Below are 24,818 nucleotides of genomic sequence, written 5' to 3'. Positions count from 1 at the left end.
CCGGGGGTGCAAGGAGGCTGGGATAGCCCCGGGCGAGGGTGGGCAGCCTGAGCCTGGGGGCTGCAGGTGTGCGGGGGGCCGGGAATGGGCAGGGCTTGATGTGATGCCGAATCCCCGCTCTCTCCTCACCCCCTTCTCGTCTCTCCCCCATCCCTCTCCTCCTTTTCTTGCCCCAGACACAGAACCCTCTCCCTGCCTTTCCTCTCCCGCTGCCCTGCTCCCATCCCCATCCCTCCGCCCGCATCCCTCCCTCCGCCCGCATCCTCTGCCTTTCCCCGCTTTCACTTCGGCCTCAGTTTCCCCGCGATTGGCCCGGCGGGCGGCGGCGGCCCCGACGATTGGAGGAGGTGTCCGTCCGTCAGGGGCCGCCCGCCCCGGCCCCGGCCCCGGCCCCGCTCCGGCCCCGCACCGGCACCGGCACCGGCACCGGCCCGGAGCGCAGGCGGCGGAGCGCGGGCAGCGGCGGCGGCGGCGGCAGGTACCGGGCACCGGGCATCGCACCGGGCATCACACCGGGCATCGCAGCGGGCAGCGGGTGCGGGGAGGGATGCGGCACCGGGGGATGCCCGGGAGAGCCTCGGCAGCCTCGGTAGGACCGAGCCCCGGGGGCGCGGGGATGGGCGCGGGGATGGGCGCGGGGCTCACGGGGCTCACGGGGCTCACGGGGGGCTTTTGGTGGCCACAGCGCGGGGTCCGTGGTGGGCACAGCCCGGTGGATGTCACCGAAATGGCCCGAGTCGTTGAGGTTTTCGGCTTTGCGATGGTCTGCGAGGATGCTGCAAGGTTGGGGTCGCTGCCTGGAACCGTGTTCGGACTGAATCGCTGCGGTTTGGGGGTTTCTTTGTAGCGTGACTGTGTCTTGCTGTAGAAAATTTAAAAGATGCTAATTTCCTTTAAAAGTAAGGAAGGGTAGTAAAGTGGCATGGCAGGATGCTTACAACAAGAAAAAGAAGTTACATTAATTATAAATTAATCCATTTCACAGGAGCTGAAGTTAGTAGCAGGCAGGATGCTGGGTGGAATTGGAACTCTTTAGTTACTTGCCCTATATTAATTTTATAACCCGTTTCTTCAGATGATACAAATCAAAAGCTGCTGTAATAAAACCATGTTTTTCAGCTCTGAGAGCCTAAAATGCACAAGTGGACCTTAATCACATGAGTTTGTTGCATTAACATTTTATTACCATTTTATAGGCTGTTTGATTTTACCAGGCAACACACTGCAAACCTGTAGTTATCCCTGCCTGGCACCTCTTTATACATGTATATATTTCTGGGCTTCTACTTTCTGTAGTGCCACTTGGTTGTAAAAACACACATTAAAATAGCATTTGAGGCAGAAATGAATACAAAGGAGATCTTCAGAAAAGTGTGTCAGGGTTCTTGTAAACGTGAGAAAGGATGAAGCTCTGGGGGGAGTGGGTTAGTCAAATAATGAAACGCAAAAAAAAAAAAAAAAAAAAAAAAGTAGCTATTTATATGCAAAGAAGTCTGGTTTGCAAACTGCCTAAAGTGGTCGGAAACTGAAGCACTCTCGGTGCACAGGGCGGGCTGGGGGGGACAGATCAGAGCCACCCGCCCTGCCACCACTCCATCAGAGCCCTGCGGTGAGTGATGAGTGTGCTCAGGTGTCACAAGTGCCACCCGAAACCCTGGGAAGTGGCAACTCCGCTGATGCTCCCTGAAGTTCTCCTGCCCATGGGGCGAATCTGCTCAGTGACAGCGGCAGAAACACGAAGTTTTCTGGGATGGGAGATGAGACTGGGAAGCAGCGATTCCTGCCATATTGGGTTGGATATTCTTGGCTGGTGAAACCAGGAACTACCTGAGCAAGCACTCACTGGAAGTCTTTGCAGAGATTAGAGATCTGCAGGCAAGGGGGAAGATGGGATCAGCCACTAACAAAAGAAATACCCAGCGGCTTAGGGAGATCAGCATCCAGCTGCTCGGTGCCTCATGACTGCAAACTCCTCCAGGCAGTTTTAATCTTTTTTTGTGCGTGTGTCTAAGAGCATGTTGGGGAGGATCCTGCCCTGTCCCATGTGGGGCTTTACACCCTGCAGTAGCAGGGAATCATGGCTCTGTTTTATGCTGCTCATTTTGCTCAGTCCACCCCAAAAAGCATCACTGAGCACTTATTTTGCTTTTCTTTATTTTAATTGGGTGTGCCAAGCCCAGAATCCTGACTTTGCACAGATGAAGGTGCTTATATGCAGGATGCCATACATTCTGCTTTAGCACTTGGGTTTTTTGTCCTCCTCATGTGTTCCTTGAGGTGTTGCCTGTAAGTTGATTATTCAGAGCCTGGGACATTTGTATCTCGCATAATCACAGTGAATGGTGGAAAAGTTTTGCAAGACTCTGCACCCATGGAACAGAGTTGGCAGCTTTTTGCTGGTGGGTTAGTGAGATGCCAGGTATGATTTCAGGGAAAAGGTTCCCCTTTGGATTTTGTGCTTAATGAATTGAGGTCGCTGTGTTACGGCAACGTGTAAGAATTATCAACCACGCACAGGCTGTTACAGGTGTAGTGAACTGCATTGGCCTGGGTTTCTCTGGCCACCCTACAGGGTGCTGTGCTTCCCCAGCACAGTTAAAAACCACATTGTTTTGGCCTGGTGAGGGGCTTATTCTTGTGCAGAGAAGCAGAATTTGGGAGCTGGAGCAGCCCGGAGCATCCCCAGGCAGGATGAGGGGCTTTGTCTGCAGGGTTGGTGGCAGCGTGGCTCTCCCTGCACTTATGCCCAGCTATTCCAGCCCTCTCGGTCTGTGGGATTTCTTCTTCTGAAGCCACTCTCCTTTCCCTTTTCAAAACGGATTTATTCCTAGACCTCCCCACCACAGAATTAGTTTTGTTCCCTGTTGGCCCTGAGTGACCTGGTGGCGTGCGAGCGCGGACGCTGAGCGGCGGGATTGGAGAACAAAGAGTTCCTGCACGCACGTTCCGGGGAAAACGCTCCCAGAGAGGTCAGAGACTTCATCTGCTTTATGAATCCCAGACAAAAGCTTCCATCCTAATTCAGCAGATGGGATAAGTGGTTGTAGACAAGTGCTCAGAGAGGGCCACTAACTTCAGTGGGTTTTATGTCAGAGCTCTCTCTAGTACAGAGGAGAGCATGTGATGAGGCAGTGAAGTGTTTATTATTAGCAGAGCGGTGTTGTTCTAACCTTAAGTCTCTCTTCAGGCAGAAGTACCCCTGAACCTGTTCTGCAGTGTTGCTGCTGCCAAAAAGAGTGTCATTCCACCTCTCGACTGTAATTGAGCTTGAGCAGTGGACATATGTTAGCACTGGGAAATATTCTGTTTATTCTGGTTCACTTCATTCAGCAAAGTTCTGAGCCTTTCCAGCAGCTCTTGAAATTCATAGAGCAATGAAGTCCCCATTATTCCCTAGTGCTATTTTGCTGACATATGTAGAGTTAAAATAAAGCTGAATTTAACCGCTATTGTTAATGGTATATTGCTGTATGGTATCAATAATCTTCAGTCACTGGAACTCCCAGAACTTGGCTTGGTTGCTTCAAAGAAAAAATGAAATGCTGACAAGCTTTGTTTAACTGTAGCTGATGGTTTAAAGGAGTTAGGGAGTAATTTTCATGTTGAGAAAGCAAGATTAAACACTTCTTTCCCTAAAAATTACTTTGATTTTGTAATCTGGCTAAAAAAAAAAAAAAAATCCAATAAAAAGTATTCCCCTTTGGCCCTGAGTTCCTGCCCTTCACCTCATAGCTGCTCTAATTTCTGGTTGTGGGATTTTGAGTCAGAGATTGAAGAGAAGTCATCCCTTTGAATGTGTTCATCATTTCCTTTCGATGACACAAATAGGGATCTGCCCTCTTCAGAGAATTCCCCCAATATACCACAGCCTGTCAAGACCTAGGGTATTGCATGAGGAAATGCAAATTATTTGCAAGCTGATGTTCTGTTTATCTAAAATAAAATTAAATAAATGAAGTGTGATTCCTGTTTAGGTCATCTTTAGGGGGTGGATGGGGAATACTTGGTATTAGGAAACTTAGAGGCTGCAGATGCCATGTCAGAAGTCTTACAGCTATGTGAGCCTGTGCCAGTGCTGGACCAGAGTCCCTGTGCCACATCAGATTTGTGCTGAATGGGTTAATTTTGCACCATCTGGCTTTGTGCTAGATCAAATATTGTTTCTGTTGTGGTAGCCAACATGAGGCCAGAATAAGCTGGGAGTAATATCCTCAGCTAATCCAACAGAAATATGATTATGTACCTGTTCCTTCTCCAGATCATATCTGCAATAATGGGTGATTTAACAACGCAAAATAATCCTTGTGGAGACAGGGGAGAGGACTGAGGGTGGGGCATTTCTGCTGGGAATAGTCTCTGACACCTGGGGTTGTTCAGCCTGGAGAAGATATGGCTATGGGGAGATTGTAATGCCCCTTCCAGAGCCTAAGGGAAGCTGGAGAAGGAATTTTTACAGGGGCATGGAGTGATTGGACAAGTGGGAATAGCTTCAAACTGAAAGAAAGTAGTCTTAGGTTAGATACTAGGAAAGAATTCTTCCCTGTGAGGGTGGTGAGGCCCTGGCACTGGTTGCCCAGAGAAGCTGTGGCTGCCCCATCCCTGGAAGTGTCCAAGGCCAGGCTGGACAAGGCTTGGAGCAATCTGGGATAGTGGAAGGTGTCCCTGTCCATGGGCAGGAACTGGATAGTCTCTGAGCTCCCTTCCAACCCAACCCATTCTGCAATTCTGCGACTTGAGGGCTGTGGGTAACCTCAATGTGATGATCTCCTTGCAGTTGGCAACAGAGACACAATAGGAATGTTTAACTCAGATTAGGTACTTAGCTTTAAGCAAGTCATTATGAGACAAAAATTGCAGTCCTAGTGCAGAATGGCTTCCTAGGGAGTCACCTGAGACTCAGAAATGGAGGTGATTTAACTTTGGATTTTGCACGCCGCAGTGACCTCCAAGTCGCTAATCTGAGGTTAACCAAAGCAGAACAGCTGGAGTTCTACTGCATTTTGAAGTATTGCACATTTCCAGCAGTGAGTTCATTTAAGTGCTGTCTGGGAGGCTCTGCTGTTCCCCTGCTTGGCAGGAATCTCAAGACTAATACCTAAGAGGATTAGGGAGCATCACTGGATGTTAAACAAGATCCAGGTTAAGCAGTGTGCACCGGTGAGCTCGTGCTCCCAGGGCTGTTTGGGGAAGCTGTAACTTGCTGATCTAGAAAAAACAACGGGGTTTGTGGGGAAATACCCTTCCCTCAGCTGAATCCTTGGTGTGTGTGTCTCTCCTGCTCCCACCTGGCTCTGTGTTTCCACCTGCCCATCTCATGTTGTCCTGTGCTCACTGCAGTGGTGGGTGTTGCAGGAGTTGCTGATGAACAGCAAGTTACTTTTTCTGTGATGATTTTAACTCTTCTAATGTGCTCCACTGAGCTTTATGTTGACTGGTTGGACTTGAATGGGTGGGCATCCAGTCCACCAACACAGGGCTGAGCTGGAGAACTTGTCATAGAAAGCTCAAGCTGAAGTCTCTTCTTGGCTGGTAGAGCATAATGACCTTGTGGTATGTGATTTTCCCCAGAAAGTCCCCACAGTGCAGAGAAAGAGGGGCTGGAAAGCAAATGTGTCTCAGGAAAAAGTGAAAATCTAGGTAGTTTCATGGTAACATTCCATCTGGTTCTCTTATTTGTTTCTACCTTTATATTGATCAAACCATAAATATAAAAAAGTGTAAGTGCCTGTAAACCGTGGTGTCAACATGAATGAAATGCATCTATTCTGAAATACATCTATTCTCAACATCCTTGAGTTGTGTAACACAGGATGTTGCATTTTTTGCATTTTAGTGCTTCTATCTTTAGAAACACCAGAGAATCGCATGTCTCATATTCTTTATTTGGGTTTTGCTCATTTTGTTTAATTTCTTATATCATAAAGGATTTGCCTGACTGCATCTTCTGCTTGGAAACAAAGAAAGGACAGCTGTAGGAACTAACTGGTAATCTTTAGGAAGAGCTGACCAGCAGCTCATGCAGAAAGAGTATGCTGAATATAGAACATTCTTTAATGGGTTGTAAGAATCCAAATGATGGGAAATAACACCATGCAGAGCTAGAGGTTGGGAAAATGTATCTGGAAACACTCAGCTCCGTGGGCAGTGACAGTGATGGAGAGCACAGTGCTGTGCCAGTGTGGAAACCTTCCCAGCATTGGCCAAATATATGAGTAGGAAAAAGACATTAAAGCAAGAGTGACATTAGGGAGGGGGAGTTAGGAATTAGCATAAAAGACCCTTTTGTCTGGTTAATCTGTGCCATGGCAAAAAGCAATGTCCGGGTTAAATCTGCTCTGTACATTGGCACTGCAAGTTTTTAAAGATGGTCTGAGGCAGCTGCAGCCAATTGTATTTGCACAGATAAGCTGGAACAAGTGAATAGACTCAGAAAATCTGTCTAGATTTATCTTCAAAGCATTTTCAAGCAGCTAATTGAAAATTATCCAAGCCACCTTCCTGATTTCTTGTGTATATTGCAATAATTTCCCAGTGAATGGAAAGCACTTGGAAAACATACAAAGGGTTTGTGAGTGCTGAGCTCTACTATTTGGAATTTATGTAATTATAAATATGTCTTTGCTCATGTGATAACTTGAAGCCACCTTCTGCTGCTCTCTTCCACGTTTCAGACTCCAGTAGGGCTAATCATGTAAAAGCAGGTCTCTGACATGAGGAGTGGGTCAGGATATTCCTATTGCCCTCCATTCCTAGGCAGTTCCTCCCTCATCCTCTGTCTGTCCCTGCAGCACTGACGGTGAGCACAGCATTCGGTGCATGGTCAGCTGGCTGCTCTCTGGCTGTGTTTCTCATTCCTGAAACTTTTCCATGTGTGCAGGACCATGCTGTTCCCACAGGAATTGCTTACCAAAGGCTCCAGTCCGGTCCTCGTGCCAGTCCCACAATAGCAGCATCCTCTGTATTGCTGATCCAAAGGGATGCTTTTAAAAACTGGGCCAAAAATATAAGGTTTACACTTGGTGTGAGCTGGGTGAAGTTCCTCGGCTGCCAGGAAATCAGTTCAGTGTTACTCAGAACAACTCACTCATCCCATTCTTGCTTTTATCTCCCTTGCACTGAACCGGTGTCCTAAGGACAAGCCCTGCTCACAGGACTGGATTTATCTCACTTCTGGGAGGCTTCCCCACTCCTAAATTGCACTTGATCCATATGGTGTTTATCAGCCATGACAGGAGTGCTGCTAATCCCCTGAAGCCAAATTCTCTGAGGAAAATTCAGTGTGTGTTACCAAGAGAATGGACAAACCCAGATGAATTTATCCCTTGCTGCAGTAATACGAGCTTGGCACTTGGATGTGGACTTTGCCAGCTTCTAAGTACTTGATCAGTAAGTCCAGGCTCACTCACACATCGAGGAAAATAAAAATTGAGGAGACCCAGAGGAAAATAAAGGAGACCCATCACAGCCACCAAGCATTGCCTGGGGCTGCTTCTCTCCTGTTTGTAGTACACTTCCTGATCATTTTTAATCCCTTACCCCTGTTCATTAGGAAATATCTCCATGTATGCAATAGAATTGAAAAAAATGCTAAGTCTACTCATAAACTGTGCTCAGCTGTGGAAAGCTGAAGTTATGTATAGATGTTATTTGCCACAATAATACCATATAAAAGTCAAAAAAGCATAATGTGAAAGGGAAGATTAACTATTATTGGGCATGTTTCAGCAAATGGGATTATTTTACATGTCAGATATGAGTTAATTTGCAACATTAATCTCATCGCAGTCCTTGGCAGAAATACAAAATGTTTTTAATTGGTCCTGTGACTTTTTAAATGATCACCTGATGAAAAGCTTGTAAGTTTTACTGTTGATTTAATACTAAATATTATGGTGGGGGGGAAGTCTTTACAGATTTCATCAGGAAATACAAATCATATGCTTTCATTGCCTTGCTCCTTCTGCTGTGTTGACTCGATAATGTTGGCACTTTGGAACCAGCTGTACAGTGGGAAAAAAAAGTAGAAATCTTGCAGCAAAATGAGGAAATCTATGGCAGAGAGATAATAGCGTTGGGACTGATTCAGTGTAAGCAAGAAATCACCCGCTGAGTCATTAAAACCAGAGATGAATGGGAGGCAGTAAATGGATGGCTCGGAAGAATATGAATGATTAGGAAGTGCATGAAGTTGCTTGGATTTTTTCCCCTGATGATTATATTTTGTCCTCTAAAGTGGCATATGGCTCCTGTGAAAGCTGATACCCACAGTGAACATATCACAGCCAGTTTATAAATACTTCAAGAGATGCCAAGCAGCTCGGGGGGCAGCACAGAGCGGGAGTGGGCTCCCTGCCCACACGAGTCATTAGCCCAGGCCCACTGGGACAGGTACAGGAGGGAGGTGTTGGGGCTGAGAAGGCTTCTGGGTGTGGGGAAACATCTGCTGCCTGGAGGAAAGGTTGGTTCCTTCCTTGGAAATGTTTCCCCCTGTTTGCTGTTAACTCGAGCTAGCAGTGGCAGGAGTGGAAGAGGGGATGATTGTGGTCACCTGGGTCTGGTGGCCCAGACTGCTGCCACCAAGGAAATAAAACCTTTGATGAAGAGCTGTAATCTCTTTCCTGACTCATGAAATACTAAAATATCGATATAAATTCATGAGGTATCAAAGGAGAGATCCCAGTGTTTAAAGGAGTGTTTCCTCCAGGGTGAAGCTGGGCCAGCTGGGGAGCTCAGGGCTCCTGCTTGCATATCAGGTAATAACAGAGATGTGCTTTTTCTGTCTGCTGAAATCAGTGAGAGCAAAATCAATCCCCAGCCAAGAAACCTTCTTTACAAGTGCAGTCAAGTGTAACATCAGACATGAGGCTGATACAAGTCTGATAGGAGGAGGGTGCAGCTGCAGCCCTGGCTGCTGTGCAAGGAGATGTTTGATTTACATGAGTACGAACCATTCCGCCCCTTAGAGCCTGATTCAGCGCCTCATAATCACTCCTGACTTTAACAGAGTGCTAAAGCAGGCTTATTTATTGCTTCCAATACTGCATCCAAAGATGAGAAACAGATTTAGATCTGTAAGAGTCATAAGAACACTGGAGAGGCAAAAAAAGTGGAAAAAATAGAGCCTTGCACCAAGGCATCATTTTTTTTTTTTTGTGACAGCACATTACAACAGTCTGTGTCTGCAGCAAAATTTCAACCCCTGCAGTCAGTTTTTGCATTTACACTTTTCAGATCAAAGTTACCTGCTGTACTCAGCCAGCTAAGGTAGGAGTTACCTGGAGGAGTCCAGTGTGGAGCTGCAAAGCAGTCCCCTCCTGCCCGCCAAGCTCAACCTGCCCTGCACTGTCATCAAATCTCTGCTGGAATCTGGACCTTGAAATAGGAAATAGTCCATGAACACTACTCCCCAGACAGGGCAATTAAGATAAAGTTATTTGCAAGTGAAAGTTGGACCTCATTTGTTTAACCTACTTTAAGGACCAGACGTGTTGTAGCACTCCTGATGAACATTAAAATCTGGTGGCACACGTGGGCTGTCCCCTGCCCTTCTCGGGTAGGAGCAGCACCTTGGTGGTGCTCTGAGCATCACTTTCTGCCAAATCCTCCTACCCCAGTGCCTGCAAGACATGCTAGTGCAGAGAAGCACATCTATTTAGCAAATGTCAATCATTTTTTTACAACAACACACAGGTAAGTATTAAAGTCTTCACCAAAGGCTGCAATATTCCCAGGTTACAGCCATCTGAACAAGTTCATTTTATCAGGAAAAAAAAATGCCCTTTTTCCCTCTTCTATACTGATGACTGTCATCTCAGGGGGAGCATTTTTGTGGGAACCTCTTGAACAGATATTGGCAAAATTATTAAGAAATACAGGATGCTTTGAGGATACTCTCTAATTAAACAGTTCTCGCTTAGAGTTTTTTGCATATTTAAGACCAGTATTCAAGGGAGAACCTTATTTTCATCATTTATCCTTGAGCCAAGGAATTTAAGGAGAAATACTCTTGGTTGCTGGCAGGGTCAGGTGGTGCAATGCACAGGAACAGGGTGAAAGAAGGCAGTCTGCATTGGTAATCAGGTTAGAGTCAGCTGCCTCTGCCCTCCAGCCTGCTCTGAAATGGCATGTAGTCTAATTAGTTATAGAAAGGATTTTACTGAATAGTTGTAAACAGATCTGAGGGCTTGGAATAAAATCAATCTGACTGTGGAAACTTTTCAGGATAATTATAAACTGTTATTGGCAGAGTGTGAAAGAGAGACCAAAGGACTCGTAGCAGTGGGAAACTTGTAGCTGTGTGGGCTGTTCTCTGCAGGGGGAAGAAGGGGGATGGAGGTTGTGGGGGTCTCACCAGGTCTTTATCAGGGGAGGAATAAGGGGCTTCAATCAATGGAGACACTGCCTTAGAGTTGCTTTTCTTTAAGGCTCTTGAATGTTTTGTTCTTTTCTATAATGTTGGTGATGCCCTGACACCTGAGGTACTAACACAATCCCATGGTGGAAGGCATGTGACCAAGTGAAATGCACAGTGAAATGCTTATACTTACTAAAAATTTTTTTAAAAAGGGACAAAAAGAATATTTGCAGGGTTTGAGCATGGTTTTATATAAAGGCATGTAAAAATTCTCTTTGCACAGATCAGAATGGTCTTGGCTCAGACTTTCACCATCTCCCTGCTGAAGTAAGTGCTGAAAGTTGCATCTTGTGGACAGGCTGGTCCTCGCTGCCCCACAAAGCCACCCTGGCCACCAGCCCACCTCAGTCCGCCACTGGACTCTGCATTCCCGTTCATGGCAATGCCCCAGAACTCCACCAGAGAAAATGGCTTTTGTTTCACTCAGCCCCTCGACTTCTCCTGCCCGTGCCCTCATCCCGGCGAGGCCGGCCGGGCGCTGGGTGCAGCGAGTGGGGGTGATGGCTGCAGCACCCCCCTGAGCAATGGCATCACGTCCTCGGGGGCTCCCAGCCCCTCGGGCTCCTGCGCCCAGCCCCTCTGCACGGCCCAGGAGGAGACGCCGCTCGAGGAAGGGATCAAATACGTGTCTGCTGATGGAGAGGAACTGGCCTGCGGCTGGGGGGGGTTCACCCCTGGCTGCTTGCAGCTCTGCAACACATCCAAAGGCGTCTTGTTCTTCCTCTGCGTGGCCTCCTTCCTGCAGGGCATGACCGTCAACGGCTTCATCAACACCGTCATCACCTCCATCGAGCGCCGCTTCGACCTGCGCAGTTACCAGAGCGGGCTGATCGCCAGCTCCTACGACATCGCGGCCTGCGTCTGCCTGACCTTCGTCAGCTACTTCGGGGGGAACGGCCACAAGCCCCGCTGGCTGGGCTGGGGCGTGCTGGTCATGGGCTTGGGCTCCCTGCTCTTCGCCCTGCCCCACTTCACCACGGGGCGCTACGAGGCGCGCTCGGCAGCCCAGCTGGGCGTCTGCGGGGGGAACCAGAGCCTGCCCTGCTCCCAGGCTGCCTCCAGCCTCTCTGGCTACAGGTTTGTCTTCATGCTGGGGCAGTTCCTGCACGGCATGGGAGCCACGCCGCTCTACACGCTCGGCGTCACCTACTTAGATGAAAACGTCAAGACCAACTACTCGCCCGTGTACATTGGTGAGTGGGGCTGCGGGCAGCTCCAGCCCTTAGCAGCAGCGTGGTGGCAGGGAGAGATCCTGGTCCCCAGCCCACACTGGGAGCACCTCGCCCGACACTGCTCAGCCTTTTGTTCCTGCTGAGGGGCGAGGTGGAACTGAGAGGGACGTGGCAGCTGTTGGGGAGGTTTTGATTACGTACCAGGAGGAAAAGTGTGAGCTCGGCTGGGTGTTTTTCCTCCCGCAGCTCGTGCCATGAAGGTGGGGAGTGCCTCCTGCTCCTGGCGTGGGGCCAGCCCATGTGGCATTAGCATCACTGGCAGACAGCCATGAGGCCATAGCCCCATCTGTGCAAGGGGGCATGGAATCACACCATGATTTGGGCAAAAGGACCTTTAAAGGTCACCTAGTCCAATGAGAAGGGACACCTTCAACTCGATCAGGGAGCTCAGAGACACATCCAGGCTGACCTTGAATGTGCCAAGGGATGGAATATCCACCACCTGTTTTGGCAGTCTGGGCCAGTGTTTTATCACCATAATTTACATCTAATCTAAATCTTTAGATCATCATCCCTTCAGGCCTCAGCACAGCAGGGATGGTCACTGGGCTGCTCAGTTACTGCTGGTGCAAAGCACAGCCAAAAGAACAGGCTCAGCTCACTCCTCTGTATCACTGGTCACTCAGCAGCTGCCAAACACTCACAGTCCTGTTGGTGAAAGTGCCGGAAGGGTGATCCTTTAGCAATTTCAAAATGTGTCAGTCTGCCCACACTTAGCAGAAGGCTGTGTAGTGTGGGAAGGAGATCACAAGGAGATCATCAGCAAGTTCATCCTTCCATGTTCCATGGTTTAAACAGCAAACTGAAATAAGTGCCACTGGTGCTGCATTTAGTGTAGACATTTCATGTTGTCAGTGGGGAGAGAATCCTGCTGCTCATTGCTATGGCAATAATGTGGCAGTGGGATCAGCTGCGTCCCTGCTAAATATGGTTTAGTTCTGAACCAACTTTGCCTGCCCCATACTATAGAACTTCCCAGGTTGGATGCAAAAACTTCCCTGGAACAGAAGCATGAGAGGAAAACTTGTTGGAATGATCTGGGTTTGTGTCTCAGTGGTTTAGGGGGAAGGGTATGAGGCAGCCAGAGGCTGAGCATCCTGCATCCAGGAGGGAATTGGGCTGGGGATCCCTGGCTGACGTTGTCTAACATGACTTGTTTTCCCTTTCAGCTGTTTTCTACACTGCTGCAATCCTTGGGCCTGCAGCGGGTTATCTGGTAGGAGGAATGTTTCTAAATATTTATACTGAAATTGGCAGAGAGTAAGTCGTCAAAAAAAAAAAAAATCTTGTTCCTTTCCCTTTCTGCTCTGTGTTTCCTTTGGGGTAGAAAAAAATAATGCCAATGATCTGGAGCAATGAGCTGGTGGCTGGGTGGAAGTGTGCCTGGGGTGTTGGGTGGTGTGTCTGCAGGCAGGGAGGCTGGAAGGGTGGTTTGGATTAGCGCTGCTGCTGCTGAAGGGAAATTGCTGACAAACCTGTCAGCTTAAATCCTTCCTCACGCTGCACTGCCTGTGCTAATGAGGCTGAGAGCTGCAGGTGAATTTTTTGAATGAGTTCCCTGATGAGGTAGTGCTCCCAGAAGTGCTGCTTGCCCTCCCAGTCATCCCACCAGGATGCTCAGTCCCTCCTTGCTTTGTAATATTTGTGATTTATTCTTTCCTTACAGGCTCTTTGGTAGATCACAGAATCACAGAATGCTTTGGGTTGGAAGGGACTTTAATGATCATCTGGTTCCAACCCCTCTGCCTTAGGCAGGGACACCATTTACTAGACCAGATAAATGGATTAAAAAGGAGGGATGGGTTTGCAGGGGAAGAAATGAGTTATTTCCACCGGTTTTCTTGCAAAGGGTGTTTTTTGGGGTGGAGCAACCTCTTTGGCAACCCTCAAAGCACAGCTGAAAAGCAGCAGTGGGGTGAAGGTGCAAAGCTGAGATTAAATGAGACTGAAATGGTGTGGTTTCCTGGGCTCAGGCTGTGCTCTGGTGAGGCAGGGCTGTGCTGAGGCAGGAGGGATGGTGGGCATGGCATCCCCACCAGATCACTCAGTGTCCTTTGCTGTCACCCTGTGACCCCCCAGCCCTGCCAGCCTCAGGGAGAGGCCCACAGAGCTGCCCTGCTCCATCTCCAACCATCTCCTCTCTCCCTTGTGTCCCTTTGGCTTCTCTCCCTGCAGGACGGACATGGCCCCCGAGAACACCCTGTGGGTGGGGGCCTGGTGGATCGGCTTCCTGGGGGCCGGGGCCGCCTCCCTCCTCATCTCCATCCCCATCCTGGGCTACCCCCAGCGCCTCCCAGGTACGGGGCTCCTCCTGGGCTCGGATTTGGGGTGGGACTGCCGGTGATCCCGCGTGGCCTTGGGTGTCGGAATCTGTGGGTATTGATGATCCCGAGATTGTAAAAGTCTCTGTCTTTCTGCCCCGCTGCCAAAGCAGAAGCCATAATTGGTCTGTGCTGGTTTCAAAGTTGTTTATTCTGTTTATCTCTAACATGTTCTGCTGCCCTGCTGCAGCTCTGTCCTGCAGGGCAGCGTGTGGGGCTCTGCCCTCAGTGGGATGGTACAAACAATAAATACCAGAAACTACCTGTGCTGGATTTACAATAACGTGCCAATATCTGTCACCTACGTTGAACAGTGTGTCCCCAGTCTAAACCAACAGAAAAATGCCAACACCACAGTGAAACATGGAGGGCATGAAGAAGGAGAAAAAGGACAAAACCCACCCAATTTCCTCCATCTTGTCCCCTTTGGACCCCTAATCTAGAATCCTAAAATTTTACTTTTGCACCTGTGCCACACTTAATTGTTACTCATATCAAACACTCAGAGCTGGTAATTCATTTTGTAAGATTGAAAACTCTTTTCCATGGACAGAGATCACAGCCAGTGTCTCTGGGGGCTCTGTCCAGGGGGGTTCCTGACCCCTGCCAGGGTCCCAGACCTGCCAGGGCAGCCAGAGGGAAGCCCTGGATTCCCACACTTGGGCTTCCATCCTTCTGCACATGTGTAGCTGGGGATGTGGGAGCAAAGGAACAGTTTCCTGTGCTTAAGTTGTAATTCCTAAATGGATTTCACTCCTTGGGCTTTCCATCTCACCAATTAGTGCTTCTCCCTTGCAGCTGTTGGTGGAGGGAGGATGTCACGTTGTGTTTTCCCCCTGCAAACCCACGACTGCAGAAACATCCACGCCCCGTGTCTGACACGCTCCTGGTTCCCTTTGCCTCTCCTTTGCAGGATCCCAGCGCTACATCGTCATGAGGGTGTCAGAGGCTCATCAGCTAAAGGATGGGAGCCACAAGAAAGCCTCGGATCCGGACTTTGGGAAAACGGTGAAAGATCTGCCTCGGTGAGAAAACCACCCCACACAGAGCTTAGGGAGCCCTGTGCAGAGGGCAGAGAGAGCAATGAGCCCAAGCTGAGCTTCCTCCGGCCCTGCCAGCTCAAAGGTGCAGTTCTTCAAGCATTGACACTTCCTTGCAGAGGAGGAGCCTGATCCTGTCAAGCTCTGGGAGCTCTTGGCAGGGAGACTGAGCTCGAGCTGGTGCTGAGGATCACAGAGGGGAGCAGGGCACAAGTGGCTGGTCCCATCTGGGTTTTCAGAAGCTCATGTCCACCTGCAGTCCTGTGCCACACACTGAGTTTTGCTGAGAGTGGCTTGATGCCAAGCTTTAGGTGATGGGAGATGCCCAGGCATTCCAGCTCCCTCCCTCTCCCCAGCAGCATTATTTCTGCCTGTCTGCTTCTGCATGGCCTCACCTGGCCCAGATGCCTGTTTCCAACAGCTCCTCCTTCTCCTCAGCCCCTTAGGGCTTTATTCCTTTCCTCTATTTTTACTTGGGTTAGATCCCTGTTTTGTCATTTTTAATGAGAAATGAGATGAAACAGGCCCTGTGATCCTCACAGCTCCATTCTAAGCCCAGAGAACAAAATATACCACACTGTAACTTTCAGTTCCTTTTCTCTTTTATTCTTGGTTTACTTTTTTTTTTTTTTTTCCTTTTGCCTTCACATCTTCCAGCCACCTTTTATCTATTACTACTTCTTATCTCTCCAGCAAGGCAGTGACACAGCAACTTGCTTAATCTTAGAGCTGCTGCTCGGCTCTGTGAAGGAAACAAAGCAGGAGCCAAAATAAAATGTGATCTTTTAACCACATATTTTTGTTACGGATTTTGAAATATTTTATGGTTTTGTTTTTTTTTTTTTTTTTAATGTGTTGAGTTGTATTGAAATTGAGGGCAGGGGGAGAGGTGCTGCTTTATTTCTTGCTTGGAGTTAGCTGGCATGGAGGCTCTGGATGTTGCAGGGATACATGGATATTGATTCCTTTTGGAGCTTGCAGCCAGTAAGGAGATCCTCCTTTTATTTATTTTTTTTTAATTATTTCTCCCAGGACCATTTTTAGGGAGGAGATTTTATCCATGTGTGATGGCTGCTCCCTGCAAAGATGTTGCTAAACCCCAGGCTGCTGCCAGCAATCACTCCTGAGCATTAGCTGTGGTCTTTGTTGTGCTGGCAGAGGAGGATGGAAGCAGGTGCTCAGAACAGGAATTTCCAGAGCCAGTCAAGTGAATTGTGTCAGCTCACACCCATCTGAAATTCTTGGAGACTTCCTAGGAAGTTTACCAGGGGTTAAGGCAGTTTTATGGGGAATATTACACTGAACAGATTTCAATGCTGTTATTAAATGGCATTCTTGACTGGGTGCCATTTTCCGAGGTCATGGCTCGTTCTCCTCACGGAAATTGAATTCAAAACCTGCATTTAAATAACGATAAGTCTGTGACTAAAACCAACACAAACAGGGCAGCAGAGAGGAATGAATCTCAGTGGTTGATGCTTTTCTTGCTTGTCTGGAACAAAGCTCCCACTGTTTCTGCTGTCTGACAGCAGGAACAGAGACAATCCTCCTCCAGGAGCATCTTTCATACCTGAATCACAAATTCCCAAAGGGAACTTGTTTCAAGCAATTCAGACCAGTCCAGACCTCAATGTGGTTTGAAAGCAGGAACCCAACAGACTTTTGTGGTCCCTGGTTTTGATTAATGAGAGGGAAGTGCCTTCAAAGGTTTCTGCTCTGGAAACTTGCATCAAAGAGGAGATCCCATCTGTGCAGGCAGCTCCTGGGGACATGTGGACCAGGCTGGAGGATGAGGCCATGGGACACTCCCTGTTCCTTTTGTGCTGGTCAGGGACTGTGTGCCACACATTTTTTCACAGTACAGGCAGTAACAGTCTCACAAAGATAAGCAGAAATACTGATAAATAAAATTCTGTTCCATGCCATCAGGCCCTTTCTAAGTGATGTTCATGAGTTGCTGTGTGCACAGTGCTGCCTGAGAGCAGGAGCTCACAGGAATGCAGCCCATACAGCCTAATCCTCTGCCCTGGAGACACTTCTGTATTAACTCTTGGGTTGAAAAGGCCTGATAAAACAGCATTTTCCTTTCTCTGCTTCCATATGGTTGCTCTCATGGGGTAACCCCTCAGTCAGAGCAGAGGGACTCAAAGGGAGGGTATGTAGAGCTGTACCAAGAGGAGGCTTTGTCCCTGCAAGCTGCAGGGTGGAGTTTGTGAGGATCACTCCCTGACCTGGCAAGCCCAGATCTTCAGCCCTAGAAACTGTGATCAGGATTTCACTGATCACTCCTGATTAGGTGCAGGGTGGGACTTAGAAAAGCCATGAAATGAAACAAAGGGAGGTTGGTCTATGTTCCTGTGGGATGCACGTGCTGCCCTCTGTTATGTGAGTGCTGGTATCATTTTGTGCTGGAAAAGCCCCCATTCCCATGCTGTGATATTGCAGAAATATCCATTTATCTGGGTGTTCTGGGCACACTGTGCTCGCAGGAGCAGGCTCTGATCATGCAGGTGGCACCAACCTACCAGAGAACCATTATGTGAGAAAGAGTTCCTGTGTGTGCCCATATCAGTAAACCCTGGAGGGTCAGCTTTTTAGGTGGTGGGATTCTTCTCTGCAGTGCTGGGGCTCCTGAAATCCCTGTGGCTGCAAGAACTGAGCAGTGCCAAGGCTATTCAGAAGTTAGGTGATTTCTGGGTATGTTCAAAGTCCTACTGATGGAATAAAACCATTTGTGCTGTCTTTGGTAAGGTTTTATGTGCCATAGCTTCTCACAACTACATCTTCTGTCTTCAGACAGATTAAATTAAGTAAGTAAATCCTTATTCTTAGTGCTGAAAGGAGTTCATTTGCCTATTCCTACTTGCAAGTGCAGCCTGTAACTTTTGGGCAGATGTAGTGCCAGGGAGTAACTCTTCTCTGTACAAGGGTGAAGGCACTGTCCGTTTTCTCCCTCAGCCACCAGATCTACAAGAATTTTCTCACTAAAATATTAGGCTTTATGCTTCTAAATTAAGCACAGTCAAAAAGATCTGGAAAATAAAACAGTACATTAAACTAATCCCAGGAGCTAGGCAGTGTAAAGCCCCCTGTAATCAAAGTGTAGGAATGTGTGGTATTTCTGTCTTTCAGCTTCTTTGTTCTTTTGGTATAATGAAATTCTCTAGTTCATGTGAGTAAAGTTGCATAAATCTGACTCTGAGCCTCAGCACGTCTCTCCCTTGCTTGTACCAAGGCAGCTTTTCTGTGATCTCACATTTCCACCAGAGCAGGAGGTGGTGACTGTGCCTTTCTGCTCAGTGAGCATCCCATGGCATCGCTCTTGCAGGATTTGTGCCCATCCCAGAAACGGGATAACCACGGCACTGGCCTGGGCTTGGCTGGGGGGAAATCATGGGGCAGAATTTGAAGCTGGTTACAAAACATCCCCTGCAAAGCAATGTCAGTCCTCTCAGTCCAATATCCGAGATAGTGAGAGATAATTGAGACCATTCCTTGTGCCTGAGGGCCTTTTCTGCATCTCAGGGATGGAATTGTTGCTGGATCTGCATATAAATGACACATGGCAATTTCTCAGGCATATCTGCAGCTCTCTCCTAAATCCCAGTGGGTCAAAGTTAAATGGAGTTACTCAATTTATACGTTAAGCTTCAAGTAAAACTGGGCTTAGGCTGTGGCAGAAAGATTGCTTTGTGTTTTTCAGGTGTCTTGGAGGTGTTTCCTCCATATAGAAAGGCTTGCTTGGTATTTCCCCTGAGTTCCAAACCTCTATGGTTATTAGAGGTTGTTATTGTTCTGAGAGTGTGGGTGCACAAGTAACGTGTGTATGTGAGGATGTAGCACAAATTTGCTCTTGGTTGAGGGGGGAGTCCCAAGATATCTGCCAACAGGCACTAATAAAACTTTGAAATAATGGAGATTTGGTGAGGAGTAATGTCCTCTCAGTATTGCCCCATTTAAACAGACAAAGTACTCAGCCTGACCCTAAACGTTGGAAAATTACTGCTGAAATCATCCATGTAGAAGTTGTGGGTGCCCTTAGTGGGAGTTCCATCATACACATACACTCTGTGTCACTGACTGGAAAAGCTCCTTCAAACCCCAGTTAGCTTCCTTTTGGTGTTTTTCCTTTCAAAGAGTTGCAGGATGATGGGATGCTGCCTCATCTTACATGTGATCCTTCTGACTTGGAAGACCTGAAATCAAAATGTGCCCGAAATCAGTGATTCAATTCCAATATATTTGTCCTTCCCAGGTCAGTGCTGCTACTTCTGAAGAACCCCACCTTCATCTTCCTCTGCTTAGCAGGAGCAACTGAAGCCACCCTGATTGCAGGGATGTCCACATTTGGACCCAAATTCCTGGAGTCTCAGTTTAGTTTAAGTGCCTCTGAAGCTGCCACCTTTTTTGGTAAGGAAAGCATGTTTTTGCAATGTTTTCCTATTTTGCAAACAAATAGAAGAGCACTTTTAGCTTGTTTAGAATGGAGACAGATGCTTTGCAGTTTAATTATGGACTGGTTATCCCCTTCAGCTGTTAGATGGGATAATTTCCTATCAGCACACCTCCACCCTGTGCATTTCCAGAGCTGCATCTACTGACATCAGGAGGAAATGTGTCACTTCTGCAGCCATCTGTTACCCTCTAGAGGAAGGCAAAATAATTGTAACTCCTCCTAGTGCATCACCAGGAAACACTGGCTAAAGGTTTCCTCTAGGAGGGATGTCAGATCTGGAGGGGATATTTTGTCAGCATCCAGAAACTGGGAGGATCCTCACCTAGGTGCTGCAACACAGACCAAGGGATTGTGTCCAACAAGCATCAGCACTCATGATGTGCTCCTCAAAGAGTCAGTTTTAAGATCTCTGGGTAGGAAAAGCTGCCTTTACAGGCTCATGCCACATTACCTGAGCTGTTACAGAGGACTACCCACTACAGCAACATCCACTAAGCTCCCCCCAAGGAGCCACACAGAAAGCAAGGAGTCATTTATATGCAAAACACACTGCAATTAATATATTTAAACCTGAAAACTCCTTGCTGACATTTCTAAACTCACTTGTGAGTTTTTTTCTCTTCTTTTTCAGGTTATCTGGTCGTGCCAGCTGGAGGGGGAGGCACATTCCTGGGAGGATTCCTCGTGAATAAATTTAAACTGCGCTGCTCAGGAATCATCAAGTTGTGTTTGTTTTGCACAGTGTCAAGTCTGCTGGCCATATTCATTTTTTTTATCCACTGCCCTAACATGCCCATGGCAGGAGTAACCCAGATGTACGATGGAAGGTAACAACAGCCACCCTGTGTGCCTGTCTGTCCTGAGGGGCTCTGGGCAGAGCAGGATAGCTCAAACACACAGTGCTGGTGGCAGTCATGTGTGCATGTTTTGGGGGTGAAAGTTGGTGTCTGGTCAGTCCTACAGGCAGAGGGTGAGACACAGAAAATAGATGTCCTAAGTTTTGCAGTGAGATGAAGTTTATGGAAGAGGCTCCCTAGTTAGTAAGGGAGGGAAGATCAGCAGCACCAGAGGGAGAAATACTCCACTCTTCAGCTGCCTGTGCAGCAGCCCCCATCTCTACCCAGTGGGATAAACTGGTCCAAAAGGGGGAATCTCCTCTCTGAATGGAAGTGTCACCCTAAGAGCTGGTCACTTAAACTCCCTTGGTGGCTGTGGGAGAGACAGCTCCAGGACATGTTTAAAATTTGGTGGGATCAAAGCCTTCCCAAACCTGGCTTTATGCTCCTTGGTGGTCCTTCACAACTGCCACTGTCCCTTCCTCTCCCCATTCCCTCCTGTAAAGTGCTGCTCACTGACTGCTCCTGTGTTTCCCTCAGTGCTTTGCCAGGTGGGCACCTCAACCTGACAGCAGCCTGCAATGCCCAGTGTGGCTGTTTGCAGGACACCTACAGCCCTGTCTGTGGCACTGATGGCATCATGTACTACTCCCCCTGCCATGCTGGCTGCAGAAGTGTGTCTGTAAACCTCAGGAATGGCAAGAAGGTAGGTCTGAAGGCATGAATGTGCACGAACAGGGTGGTGGCACATCTCTGGAGTGATTTGGCTGGCTCTGCAAAAGGTTTGAGCTTTGCTGTAAATCATGTAAAACCAGCCAGGGCAGGGTGGATGCTCTCAGGTACCACGTGAGATGAAGGCAGAAGGTACTCTGAGGTCACCCTGCTTTGCTTCTCTTGTTATGTCCAATTGTCTTTGCCTCATTCTGGGTCAAACTGTGCTGAAATCCATGGAAAATCACCCAGGCAGGCAGGGAGCTTGGTAAGCTCCTGATTTCTCTCCTCGTGCTTATTTTGGGTCTTGAATGAGCATGATGCACTTCCTCATCCTTCCAGCATGTTGCTCATGGAGTCAGGCAAAGGCTTAGGGAGGGCACAGGTGATACTCAGCTGCCTGGCTCAGGCAATTTCCCTTGCTTGATTGACCTCTTTGGAAACTGAGATGTGTCAAAAATGCAGCTTGATTTCTACTTCATTCTGGGAGTCCAACCAGCTGCTTTCTGCCCTCCCTGAATTTCTTATTTTTAAAGCTTTGACTGTCACCACGCTCTCCTCGGCAGAGCCCCCACCAGCCTTTCTTTCCCAGGTCTACCAAGAGTGTAGCTGTGTTGACAAAGCCCTCCTGCCTGGCTCTGGCAAAGCAGAGGCAGGGAAATGCACCTCCTCCTGTGCCAAAAAGCCCTTGCTCCTGTGCTTCATGTTCGTGGTCATCCTCTTCACCTTCCTGAGCAGCATTCCTGCCCTGACTGCCACTCTCAGGTAAGCACGGGATGGCCTCCTCCTCTGCCAGCACTGCAAGAAGCCTCAACATCATCCTGCCTGCTTTATCCTGCTGGATCAAGCATGGGAAGGTGTGATGGGAACCACTGAGTTAGTGGCAGCCTGGAGACATCAGGCTGTTCCTGTCCCAGTCTAGCTGGGAAAGGAAATTTCAGCATTGGGAGCTTTGTCCTCTGATGTGGGATGCACACATTTACATCAGGGGTGGAGGGACATGGCACTGGGGTGATCCTAAATCTCCAGAGGGATGGAGGTCCCAGGTGTGCTGGATGTCCCAGGTGTGCTGGGCTTGAGGACCTGGAGTTGGGAAGCAGGGAGGAGGTGCAGCCTGGCAGTATTTTTAAACGAACCCTTTTCTTCCCCAGGTGTGTCTCTGACAGGCAAAGGTCCTTTGCACTCGGTATCCAGTGGATTGTGGTACGAACCTTAGGTATGGAGCAGAGGGAATTTGCACACCACAATGGTCTGGTGGTTATGGGAGGTGCCAAGCTGTCACCAAGAGTAAAACACACTCTGGTTGGAGAAGGAGGGAGTAGGACACACACTGCTGAAAAGGAGGATGCTTGCTTTCTTTTGCTGTCATCCAGCAATTCCTTTGCATGTGATTTGCAAACTTGATGCAGAGTTCTGTAACACGTCACTGCTGACAGAGGTTCAATGTCCTGCCAATGTGCCCTAATTTTAAGGAAAAGGAGCAGAGGTGTTGAAGCTCCTGTGGGTGTCTTTTGGCTCAGGATGCCCAAAAGACCTGCTGGACTCCCAGATCTTGAAATCCAGCATATTTTGGATACCTGGTGGCTCTGGATGCTGCAGGATGAGTTCTCTTAATCATGATATCAGCAGAACTTGGTGCTTTTCTGCAAGGTGCTGCCCAAACTGAAGGTGCCTTCTCTGTGCCCACAGGAGGCATCCCTGGCCCCATTGCCTTTGGCTCCATGGTTGATAAATCCTGCCTGCTCTGGCAGGACCAGTGTGGCGAGCAGGGCTCCTGCTACGTTTACCAGAACTCAGCCATGAGCCGATACACCCTCGTCGCTGGACTGGCCTACAAGGTGATGCTGCTGCTTAACTCCACTCCCTGGTAAAGCAACCAGGTTTTTAGGATGTAATGTTTTGCTCTGGGAAAGAATTTTACAAAATTAAGTTGCCGTGATCTGGCCCACCCCCAGACCAAATTACATTTTCACACAAGAAATTTATCAGGGAAGGCAAAAGCACCGTTTGCTTCTCGTCAGGTAATGGTGCTCCAGACACCATCATTCTGTTAAATTCCCATTATTTTCTAGGATTACAGCTTCTATTGCACAATATGAAATACCTCCTTCCAACAGCAACCAAAGTGATTTTTGCTAGAAATGGAGTAAAATATCCAAGTGCAGTGTATTAGTGAGAGTGAGGGATGGCATTGTGGGCAGGCTGTAAATAACCATTCCCCAGTCACTGCTAGAAAATAAAAGAGCTTAGAGCTGTGGGCCTTATTTATTAGCAGAAAACCATCATTTTAACTGCTTCCAAACAAGCACTTGCCCTAGACAGCAGTGTTTAGCAGCTGCTGTGGTAAAGAGGTTTTCAGAAGCTTTCCAGCAAAAGGCTGAGGCAGTGTTGGCTCGTGCAGCACTGTGCTCCAGGTGTCTGTGTGGGGCTGAACCTTTCCAAATTCCCATTGCTATGGGGCTGGCTAAATTCAGATTTTTACCCCCTCTAGTTCTGTGTGCTGCTCTGCTTCCCAGGCTGGCCAACATCTCCTCCTCCTCCCCAAAGCTTGGTCAGCAAAGCTCATGGCAGATGTGGGGTGGGCTCCTGGTTTTGGGGGAAAGCAGACAGTAACAGGATGTCTCCATGGCTGCAGGTCCTCGGGACAACCTTCTTTATAGTGGCCTGTTTACTCTACAAACCCCCACCTGCAGAGTCAGCTCCAGGCAGCTTGGATGCATCCGAAAATGGCACCAGTGACCTCCAGGAGCACAAGCCTTCACTGCCAGCTGAAGAGGATATATAGTGCTGTCCACATGCAAGTGACTTTTTCAGCCTCAGAAATACCATGAGGAGATGTTATGCAGTATCCCAAGGGGTTTTTAAATCAACAGTAATATTTTAAATTTTTATTCTTTTTTTAGTTGAAGATAAATAATTTAAGTAACCACTGGTGTGCTTTGCTATTTTCTTAACAGCAGAAGCACATTTAAAGTTGTGTGCTGGTGCCATGTGCAGTTATTTAATTTTATTTAAAGAAAGGGCTACTGTAGCTTTATTCTGTGTCTGTGACAAGCCAGGACCACGTTCTCCACTCGTGGAAGTAATCACTGGTAACTCCAATGGAGCATGTGGGGTTTAAACCACCAGAGGATCTGGGCTGACTGTATTGAATATCTGAATTGTAAAGCCAACTGTAGCAAAACTCCTGTTGGATTTCCAAGCTGGGGAGAAGCACTGCTGTTCTGTAGTCTGCACTGCAAAGGGGTCAGCTGGCCCTTGAACTGCTGAATGCAAAGCAGACAGCCCTGGCAGTGTCCTCCTCCTTCCCATGGCACACAGAATCACTCTGTTCAGGAGCAGCTTCTCTCATTATGCAAGTTCCTATTACTGGGAGAGGAGATCGGATTAGCAAATCCATCAGTACACTACAGGCAGCCATTCCCAGAGCTGCCAAGCACTGTACACTCACTGCCTCACTCATTGCAGGGTTTACACCGTGGTGACACTTCGGGTTTTTTATTTGTGTTGTTTAAAAGCGACGCCTTTTGTAATGTACTGTGCAAAACTTGAACTTCTTGCTGTTTGCTGGGCGTGGGAAGATGTGAGATACAGATCTATGCAATGTTTACCTTGGGTTGTTCTGTAAAGACAGTGGGTTTGGGTGAACAGAAAGGTTGGAGTGAATTTAGTTTGTCTCTAGAGCAGTAGCCTGAGGGATGGGTCTGCCTTGTGGGAGGGGGATGCTGGCTTGCAAGGAGAGAGGGCAGCAGTCCCAAAACGACCTTTGAATGTGCTCTTGCAATATTGATCAGACCCTTTCTGAGGG

General features: G+C 48.1%; 1 protein-coding gene across 1 annotated transcript; it reads left to right on the top strand.

Annotated features, from left to right (window-relative positions):
* Positions 1–264: 264 nt before the first annotated feature.
* On the top strand, positions 265–23,937 carry SLCO4A1 (solute carrier organic anion transporter family member 4A1). Its single transcript, XM_072917000.1, has 12 exons — positions 265–478; positions 10,638–11,607; positions 12,816–12,906; positions 13,822–13,943; positions 14,881–14,992; positions 19,263–19,417; positions 20,095–20,290; positions 20,840–21,005; positions 21,603–21,775; positions 22,162–22,226; positions 22,700–22,848; positions 23,646–23,937. Exons 2-12 carry the CDS (start codon positions 10,791–10,793, stop codon positions 23,793–23,795), a joined length of 2,196 nt encoding a protein of 731 aa, XP_072773101.1. The 5' UTR covers positions 265–478; positions 10,638–10,790; the 3' UTR covers positions 23,796–23,937.
* The last annotated feature ends 881 nt before the right edge of the window (positions 23,938–24,818 follow it).

This window comes from Taeniopygia guttata, chromosome 20 (genome assembly GCF_048771995.1).
Source record: "Taeniopygia guttata chromosome 20, bTaeGut7.mat, whole genome shotgun sequence".
NCBI classification, from domain to species: Eukaryota; Metazoa; Chordata; class Aves; order Passeriformes; family Estrildidae; genus Taeniopygia; species Taeniopygia guttata.
Note: the sequence above shows the minus strand (reverse complement) of the source record. Positions and strands in the feature narration are given on the sequence as shown.